General features: G+C 40.2%; 1 protein-coding gene and 1 non-coding gene across 2 annotated transcripts; both read left to right on the forward strand.

The window, feature by feature from the left end:
- Positions 1 to 338: 338 nt before the first annotated feature.
- Positions 339 to 8,173, forward strand: ddx54 (DEAD (Asp-Glu-Ala-Asp) box polypeptide 54). Its single transcript, XM_053340355.1, has 20 exons — positions 339 to 586; positions 2,191 to 2,317; positions 2,428 to 2,498; positions 2,594 to 2,782; positions 2,871 to 2,920; positions 3,044 to 3,085; positions 3,177 to 3,272; positions 3,374 to 3,495; positions 3,728 to 3,789; positions 4,317 to 4,448; positions 4,601 to 4,811; positions 4,913 to 5,044; positions 5,192 to 5,413; positions 5,505 to 5,578; positions 5,660 to 5,869; positions 6,140 to 6,285; positions 6,397 to 6,510; positions 6,625 to 6,735; positions 6,864 to 6,955; positions 7,606 to 8,173. Exons 1-20 carry the CDS (start codon positions 467 to 469, stop codon positions 7,866 to 7,868), a joined length of 2,586 nt encoding a protein of 861 aa, XP_053196330.1. The 5' UTR covers positions 339 to 466; the 3' UTR covers positions 7,869 to 8,173.
- trnac-gca (transfer RNA cysteine (anticodon GCA)) lies at positions 708 to 779 on the forward strand. Its single transcript has one exon. It is a non-coding gene; the product is annotated as a tRNA-Cys (tRNA).
- Positions 8,174 to 9,833: the final 1,660 nt, after the last annotated feature.

Raw genomic sequence — 9,833 nt, forward strand, 5'->3', positions numbered from 1 at the left:
AAAATCACCCACACAACAAGAAATGCCGCAGAAAATGCCGCAAAAAATGCCACGGAAAGTGCCTACAAGCGACATCTAGCTGCGGCATCTCTGGGTGCCGCAAGAAATGCCGCGGAAAGTGCCGCTGCCGGCGGCAGCCAGCGGCACTTTCTGCGGCATCTCTGGGTGCCGCAAGAAATGCCGCGGAAGATGCCGCTGCCGCAAATTGAGCCTGCCCTCTCTCTGGTCTATTTAATAAATCCATCAGTCTGTATCAGTAGGTGGCGGTAGTGAGCTGTAAGTGACATAGTAACAGTCATGAAACGGTAGAAGAAGAAGTTTACACGTGTGGTCCAACATGTCTGCCTGTCGTGCTGTTGTGTTTTGAGATTGGCACGAGTTGTTTTGGACAATATTGTTGCCGTTTGACATTATTATTCAGTAAAGCTTATCGAGCGCAGTCTTAAACAGGAGCTTAAACGTCAGGATGGCTCAAAGAAAGAAGAAGATGACCAAGAAGAAGAGACACACCGCCAATAGAGAGCCGGAGCTAGACTCTGACTGTGGAGACTTTGAGTTGGCTGCTGAAGTTAAGGACGATGATTCTGTAAGTAAAACAATACTTATTCAGTTTCTCCTAACCTCCTAAAAGCTAATTTATTTGTGGAAATGTTTGACTTACTGACAAAATAATGTGACCAGTTTTAGACGTCATGTGTGACGTGTTAGGGGGTATAGCTCAGTGGTAGAGCATTTGACTGCAGATCAAGAGGTCTCCGGTTCAAATCCGGATGCCCCCTGAGGGTTATTTTGACTGACTTTACACATAAGTATAAGAGATGGAACTATGAATCAAATAGTTGCTACTTGTTTTGTCTGCCGGTAGACTAATGTATTTATTGACTAATCTTTGCGGCTCTACATCTGAACATATTTTATAATCTTATATCTTATTATCTATTGACAGAAAAAAGAAATGGCAGAGAAGCTATTTCACGAAGCAAATCCCCCCTCCCAAATTCTGTTTATTAGGTTTTATCCAGAACAAGTACAAAAAACATTAATACAGGGACGTCATCCTGATAGAGGCACAGCCCACACAAGATATAAAGGTGACCGTATATAATACAATGTTAAAAGTAGTACCCCAGTTAAATGTAAGGTTGAAAACCAAAGCACAAATAAGAACTAAAAATGAAAATAGAAAACAGGAGCAAGTAGGCAATATATTATGAGGTACAATGGAGCCAGATGAAATTAAAAAAAGAAGATGGTTTTCGGATTGGGTGGACAAGGCTTCAACTTAGTGATCAAGGGACTGCAGGAAATTGAAATTTTTCTTCAATGTAATCTAAGAAGGGATTCCACATTTTATGATAGGTCTTAATAGAGCCTCTCAGGGAGTGTTTTATCTTCTCTAATTTCAGAAAATAAAGGATATCTCGTACCCAATGTATAAAGGTGGGTGGGTGCGCATCCTTCCATCTGAACAGTATTAAGCACCTGGCAAGCAGAGTGGAGAAGATGATGCAGTTGGCCTCTGCTTTTGATAGCATAAGTGAGTCTGGAGGAACACCGAAAATAGCCATGGATGGGCAAGGGGCAATCAATTTATTCAGGCACTCCAGAAAAAGTTTGAAAGATAAGAAGCTAAAAGTCTGCAAGTTCTGCGCATGACCAAAACATGTGAGCATGAGTGGCTGGGGCTAAGTTGCAGCGATTACAGGTAGGGCTCACATCTGGGAAGAACTTCGACACCTTCTGTTTTGTCCAATGGGTGCAATGAACAATTCTGCACTGCATTAGACTGTGCCTGGCACAGATGGATGAAGTGTGAACTCTCTGAGATGGACTGCCAGGAGTCCAGAGAAATATTGTCGCCAAGATCGAGGCAAATCCCTTTGTAACAATTGTCGCTGTTGTTTAGTTCATCATCTACTAAATAAATTGATCACAAGACAAAATGTGTCAAAAGGTGGGTGGTTCACAACCTCAGTTAAACTCATATGCTTATTCCCAAAATAATCCTTAAAATTTAGCACACTTGTGAACATAGTTATTAAACAACATTGATCCCTCCTTCTTACCTGGAAAGGAACAAGACTTTTGTCTGAAAATTGTACGTGGTGTTTTTAGTTTTTAAGACCTCATCTGATATCATGCTATCAAAAAATGTGATTGTGTATGTGTTTTTTTTTAATGGTTTCACAGCAAGGAAAGAAAATGCCACGATTCCCTGCTCAGTCCGACTGCCTGTCAGATGTGGAGCCTGACACCAGGGAGCTGGTCAGAGCCCAAAACAAGAAGAAAAAGAAGTCTGGAGGATTTCAGTCCATGGGTGAGAGACAGTGAAGAGAGCACAGATAGGGCTGCATGTCCACTGTTTGGTGACAGTATCAGAAATCGACCTGTTTGTATCTGAGATTAAAAAGTATAATCTCATTTCAGGTCTCAGTTACCCTGTATACAAAGGGGTCATGAAGAAGGGGTACAAAGTCCCAACTCCAATCCAAAGAAAGGTAAGTCGGTGCACCTTCAGCATCCTGAAATTCAAATATTTGTGACACTTGACAGTACAATATGTCATGCCCAATCCTTCTCTTCACCACTTCAGACTGTCCCAGTGATTTTGGATGGCAAGGATGTAGTGGCTATGGCTAGGACTGGCAGTGGTAAAACGGCTGCCTTCCTCATCCCTATGTTTGAGAAGCTGAAGGCTCCACAAGCCCAAACAGGAGCCAGGGCCCTCATCCTGACCCCCACCAGAGAGTTGGCCCTGCAGACCATGAAGTTCACGAAAGAGGTAAAGACAAGCAGACTGATTCGTTTTTATTATGTTAGTTGGCTGATATTAAATGTCGCTGTATTCATTTTTTTTTGTGGTTTTACAGTTGGGAAAATTCACAGGCCTCAAGACAGCCTTGATTCTTGGTGGAGACAGGTGTGTGACTCCTCAGTTGTTTTGTGTTACTGTTCTTTAATTATTATTTTTTTAGTCTTGCACATTGAAATCTGTGCAGTTGTTCTTCTTTTCCGCTTACATTGATTTAAATATTTTCACCAGGATGGAGGATCAGTTCGCTGCTCTTCATGAAAACCCTGACATGTGAGTACACACAGAAGCTTAGATTGTTGTGTTATGGCGCCATGTAATAATAATTACGTTTATAATGCTGATCTCTGTCCTCCTACATCAGAATCATCGGCACCCCTGGTCGTCTCATGCACGTTGTCAGGGAAATGAACCTGAAGTTGAACGGTGTGGAATATGTGGTGTTTGATGAGGCTGACAGGTGAGAGGTGGAATTTAAATGTATGCATATTTTCATGTCACACATTGGAGTCACTTGTATGCATACGTGTTTAAATTGAACCATGTTTCTCCTGTACTCAGGTTGTTTGAAATGGGTTTTGCTGAGCAGCTTGAGGAGATCATTAGGAGGCTTCCAGACACCAGGCAGACTCTGCTGTTTTCCGCCACTCTGCCCAAACTGCTGGTGGATTTTGCCAGAGCTGGTGAGATCAGAAGAAAACAAAACAAACTATTTTCTATTCTGTTTAAAGTCACTTCTGTGTTCTTACCTGCATTCATCATGACTGAAAAGCTTTTTTAATTGATTTTGTGCTACATCTTGAGTTAATCCCCCTGCAAACCGTCGTAATAATCATTATCATTATCATATTAACTTTCATATTGGTGCTCAAGGCTTCATGCTAACTAAATAAACGTTTCTATTTTTGCTTCCAGGGCTGACAGAACCAGTACTGATTCGTTTAGATGTGGATTCTAAACTCAGTGACCAGATTAAGGTAAATAAAGGACACAGAAGTCTGCACGGAAGTGCTAATGATTCTTGGTTGTTCCTCTCATAGAAACCCAGGGTAAATTAGGTCAAAGAAACAACATAATTTTTTTTAATGGAATAATTTGATTTGATCAAACAAATTAAATATGTGCTCGATGAGAATTTTCATTTTATATTAATATATCATGACTTCTTTCAGGTCAACTGTTGTTATAGAAATGATAGTTTTGAAAATGTAGAATAAAAAACTAAACGCATGAAAAGAGGAAAAGCTTTTTGTCACCATGTTGCAGGACAAACGTCTCTACATAGGTTTAGTATTTATCTTATGATTATACATTTCTCCTCACACTAAGCACCTGTTGCTGGACAGTGGTAAAGCCATGCTGCCTTTACCACTTTATTAATGAGAAAGTAATACAGTACATCATAAAAATGACTGTGTGGTGCATCTATTGACAGAACTAAATCCTCACTTCAGATCTGTCCAACCATTTCAAAATGTTTTTAATTTGTCTTGTCTTCCCTCAGCTGTCATTCTTTCATGTGCGAGTGGATGACAAGGCGGCCCTGCTGCTATATCTCCTGAGAAACGTAGTGAAACCTCAGGAGCAGACGGTAGTTTTTGTTGCCACCAAACATCATGTAGAGTACGTCAAGGAGGTAAGATAAAGACACCAAAATTATTCCAGAGTACTTTGGTGTATATTTCTCCTCAGTGAACAGTCACACTCTCATTAACTCAGAGATTAAAAAAAGATCAAAAAAGAGTTTAAAAGTATCCACGTTTTTTGTTCTTTTGTGTCAATGTCCAGCTGCTGTCTACAGAAGGTTTGGAGTGCGCTTACATCTACAGTGCTCTTGATCAGACTGCCAGGAAGATCAATATTGGAAAATTTGTGCATAGGAAAGCCATGGTGCTAGTTGTGACTGATGTCGCTGCTCGTGGTATAGACATCCCCCTGCTGGACAATGTCATCAACTACAACTTTCCCTCAAAGCCCAAGCTCTTCTTGCACAGAGTTGGTGAGTGTTATATACAGAATGAATAAGATATATATTTTTTTATCCCTTTTACCAAATTTCAATAAACAGAAGAAGTGATAAGGTTGGTTTTTTCTCTTCAGGTCGTGTGGGACGTGCGGGGCGCAGTGGCACAACCTACAGTATGATTTGCCCTGATGAGATGCCTTTTGTTTATGACCTTCACCTCTTCCTTGGAAGGCCCCTTCAGATCGCCACACCCGAACACGCACAAGGTAGCCTTTTTAGAGTGCATGCCTGGTTTCTACTGAGTAATGAACTCTTACATTGACATACTACACACCTGCTAGTAGACTGCCAAGTATCCCTTATTTATCACTGTCTTATCTGTCACACTCCAAACCTCTCCTCCCTTCCTCCAGATGCCGATGGTGTGTTTGGTCGGGTCCCTCAAAGTATCCTTGATGACGAAAGCTCAAATCTTGTCACGTCTCACGAGAACTCCTTGGACCTGCAAAACATGCATCGTGTCTCGGAGAACGCCTACAAGCAGTACCTCAAGTCTCGACCAAACCCCTCGCCAGAGTCCGTCAGACGAGTCAAAAACACAGATCTGTCCATCATGGCTGTCCATCCATTACTGGGTCAGTCTGGAGGAGGATCAATAATGTAGAGGGCAGTGAAAATGATGCTTTGACAGCAGTTTCTAACAGTGTTTAATTGTTGTCATTTTAGGGTCGGGTTTGGAGAAAATGGAACTAGACCGTCTTCAAATAGTTGATGCCATCAAAGGCTACAAATCCAAATCGGTGAGTTTCAGTTGATGGTAACGTAGATATCTCATTGTGCTGCAATTTCCTGCTAACATATAGTTTCGTCTTCATTTTCAGACTATATTTGAAATCAACTCCCACAGTAAGACACAGGCCAGCGAGGTGATGAGGGCCAAACGCTCCAAGGACTCGCGGTTGGTAGACAAATTTAGCAAGCATAGAGATGACCTGGCTGCAGAGAGCCGTCTGCATCTATCCGTCCACCACTCCAACACTGACGAGGCTTCCACACACATCGCAGACCAGGAGGAGGACGATGATATAATGGTTAAAAATGAATCAAGTCATCTCATATTTTTAGATATTAGCATGTGGAGCACTGAGACTAAAAATCGGAATGTTTATTTGCATCTTCCTTTTAACACTGGTGCACCACATTATCATTCAGAACTTTAGAAATGTTTACAATTGTTACTAAATGTTTATTCTTGTTGTAAACAACCTCATTTTGTACACTTATTTACTATTTACATTTATCAGAAACCAACTGAGGTATTGCATTATTTCAAATGTGTAATTCTCAATTTTTCCCACCAGGGGGTGTTCTCAGAGGTGGTTGGTGGAAAGAGGAGAGTCTTGCAGGAAGATGGGGGACAACCAAAGAACAAGAAAAGCAAACAAACAGGCAAAGATGAGGACTATTACATTCCCTACAGACCTAAAGACTTCAACTCTGAGAGAGGGTGAGGAAACACATTTTATTAAATCATTTTGAGATGTGTATGAAATAAAAGAAATGACATCAGATCTGATTAAAATGTATAATCTATATAACCTGTTTATGTTCTCATTAGGTTAAGTCTTGGTGGAGAGGGCACTGCGTTTGACCAACAGGCCTCTTCAGCTGTCCTGGACCTCATGGGAGATGAGGGAGACAGATTAAACCAGCACAAACAAATTATGAAATGGTAAAAACAAATTGAAGTCACTCATTCATTCAAACTCTCTGTCCCCTTTTCTTCCCCCGCTTCTGATTTTGCCATTTAATGTACCATAATCCAGTGAATATCTATCATTTGTAGGGACCGCAAGAGGAAGCGCTTCGTCAGAGAGACAGGAAGGGAAGACCAGAAGAAAAAGTTAAGATTAGACGGCGGCCAAGTCATCCAGAACAAAAAGAACAAGAAGAACTTGTATCCTTTTTTTAACAAAATGTCTCTTTGTGTTTACTTAAATCACTGCTGTGGTCTTACTATTAAAGTTTATTACTGTTCTATTTCAACATTTAGCTGTAATGTTATATGACTTAACGACATGTCAGTTACGAGGAGTGGAAGAAAAAGTACAGGGTCGATGACGGAGGAGCTGGCTCAGATGGAGAAACAGGAGGAGGAGGGAGAAGGCCAGGAGGAGGTAGGAGAGCATCTTCAGTCTCAGCTTCAATGCTATTGTTCGTTTAATATCTAATGGACTTGTGTTTTAAGTAATTATTATTAATTAGTCTATGCAATAAAATGGGGACAAAAAGGTTCCTAATAGCCAGTTTTTAAATAATGTGACTCATGGTCAGATTACTGTTTTACTGCAAGTCATCCTTAGCACACCTACAAATGTGTGAATATGGTCTGCTTTAAAGGAATAGTTCAAAATCTTTGGACAAAGTTATTTGCTTTCATACCGACATATATATCTCAACAGGTCAACAGGTGGTAAGCTTAGTTTAGCATAAAGACTGAAATTAGGTGGAAACGGTTAGTCTTGCTCTGTCCAAAGGCAATAAAATCCATGTAAAGCTCTCTATTTAAAAGATTATATCTTGACTTTTTAATCTGTAGAAAAAATGAAGGGTAAAAATGACATGTTGTTATTTTACAAGTGGTTATGTGTCTGAATGTTTGTTTTTTCCCACTGTGCTCTAATTAGCTTGTTTCTGTTAGTTTCAAAGCAAAATGCATATTAATACTTAAATCACTGTAAAATTCCGGTGTGTCAAGTGCAGCTTCTGTTTTTTGTACCCTCAAACAACAAGTAATGTTTTTTTCCCTCTATCATCTCTCTCCTAGGTCGTGGCCGTGGTCGACGAGGTCCTCAGTTCCAAAGCCCGGGACGACCACAGCAGACACCAGGTGGCCGTAGAGTGCGCTCAGAGCTGAAGACAAACGAGCAGATCCTGAAACAGCGCAAGAAAGATCAGAAGCACCAGTTCCTGCAGGGCGGAGGTCTGAAGAACCTCCGGAACAAGAACAAGAAGTTTCTCGGACAAGTCAAGAAGTCCGGTTTTGGTCGGGGCGGCCAAAAGAAAGGCAAGATGAAGAAGAGAATGTGAGGACGGATCACTGAGGGATGCTGTGACCATGAGAGACTGACTGATGAATACTTTCATCATCCCAGATCATCTTTAAGAATTTCATGGTGACTGTCATGACTGTGGACTGAGGGACAAGACTTGAAGAAAGCATTTCTAGACTTCAATTCACCTTATTTCTCATCACTTAGCAAAACTCTATATTTGACAGTGTGTGTGTGTATAAGAAGGATCCAATGAACTTGGTTTTCTTCTTGTAAGCTTGTCAGCAGATACTGAAATACTGAAATATGTCTGTAGAGAAATACAGATAAGAAAGGCCTGGATTCTGTGTCAAGTCTTCATTTTCAGGCAATTTCATTCAAGTGTCTTTATGACTTGATGTGCAGCTTAGGGATGAACATCTGATAAAATTTTGCTACAAATGTGACGACAATATAGTTCTTTTAAATGGGGTGGAGCTGTTGTCGTAGATTTTGTTATTTTTATTAAAGCCCAGTCAGGGTTACCACAATCCTTGATCTGACTTTGCACCTTGCCTCAGACCCTTTACTCTTCTCTCCTAGCATGGTGAAAAAACTAGCAATGCAAGTTAGCTAGCTGTCTGCTCTGCGAGGCTGTATTTAAAGGATAGGTTCACAATTTTTCATTTTTTCTAACGTTAATACAATATTCAGATGCCTGAATGAACACTGACACATCTTTTTTGCTGTGATAATTCCTGCTGTGATGGTAGAGAAATTCCACAGTCGTCCTGTGGAGAAAAAATAGGTGTTTTAAAACTTTAATCTAGTTTATCTGGCCATGTCATAAAAATGTGATGGTTTATGATTCAATGTCACTAGGGCATTAAATTACATTTGTAAACGGATTCAGTAAATGTTTAGATATCCATCTAACAGTTATACACAGAAAACAGAAATGTAGACAATAACAATCAGACAGAAATAGCCCCTTTCTGTCTGATTGTTATTGACAGTAAGTTAGGTCTCAGCTGCACAAGATTATATGGCAAAAAAGCCATGTTAATATTAAACAGTAAATTCACAGTTACACCTGAACTAGCCTACTGTTACAGGCTTAAATGTTTTTTTTGCTATGTTGATTAAATTCTTACAATTACTGTACATATTCGTCTGTTATGTTACAAGTGATTATAAGATATTAATTATGTTTTGGTCATTTATAAATTTTAGTATGAAAAATAATTATTTTGAATATCACCTTTAACATCTACGATCGGTTGTGCTGTCTTTATTTCACTTAATATTTTCATTGTAAAAATGTTCCCAAATCTAACTCAATTAAACTAAAACCAAATTCAACCAGTTATAAGACATTTAACTTGAATTTAAATTATAACCTTTGCATTGTTTTTTTTAACCAGTGATACACTGAATCTCAGTTTATCTATCATCAATAATGGATTAGGCGACTCACATCTGAGAACCATCACATTTGGCTGGTGTTGCTGGCCACATGTCAAATGATCATGTAATTTATTTCCTGCAGAAGATACAACAGTCGATCATCCAGCGAAAGAGAATTCTCTCATTTCTTCAGCTGCAGGGAAGGTGCAAAACATGACCACATGCACAGCAGCCTCAGAGGAGAGAGCAGCACGACACTGGTGCAAGTGAGGGAGACGAGTTGCTCCTTCCATCTGGATGTGGTTACAGTGCTAGCTGTTTTTTGATGATATGGGTACAGGCTATCATACAGGAGGTTATTCATGGCTGCTGTTACTTGTGGGTCGGGGCTCTACTGTGAAGATTTGTAGCTTCCACTTGTCTCTGTGAGTGCTGCCAAAGATGGAAGAAAATGGGTGGTAGGTGGGTAATGTATTTGGTCCAAACACAGCAGAATCACCATGGAGATTGTCACAGGACACCAGAGCATTGTCATATTTCATAGTGAGGGGGATCTTCCAAGTAACATCCATTCATAAAACACGCTAGCTACTCTGTTTAGGCCAGGGGTAAAGCC

The sequence above is a fragment of the Scomber japonicus genome, chromosome 19 (assembly GCF_027409825.1).
Source record: "Scomber japonicus isolate fScoJap1 chromosome 19, fScoJap1.pri, whole genome shotgun sequence".
Lineage (NCBI taxonomy): Eukaryota > Metazoa > Chordata > Actinopteri > Scombriformes > Scombridae > Scomber > Scomber japonicus.

Excerpts from the sequence above, each read along its gene's own strand:
- ddx54 (XM_053340355.1), top strand. The coding sequence starts at position 467 with ATGGCTCAAAGAAAGAAGAAGATGACCAAGAAGAAGAGACACACCGCC. Across the intron at positions 4,812-4,912 it reads GCTCTTCTTGCACAGAGTTG|GTCGTGTGGGACGTGCGGGG; the intron begins GTGAGTGTTATA and ends TTTTCTCTTCAG. Across the intron at positions 5,870-6,139 it reads AGGAGGACGATGATATAATG|GGGGTGTTCTCAGAGGTGGT; the intron begins GTTAAAAATGAA and ends TTTTCCCACCAG.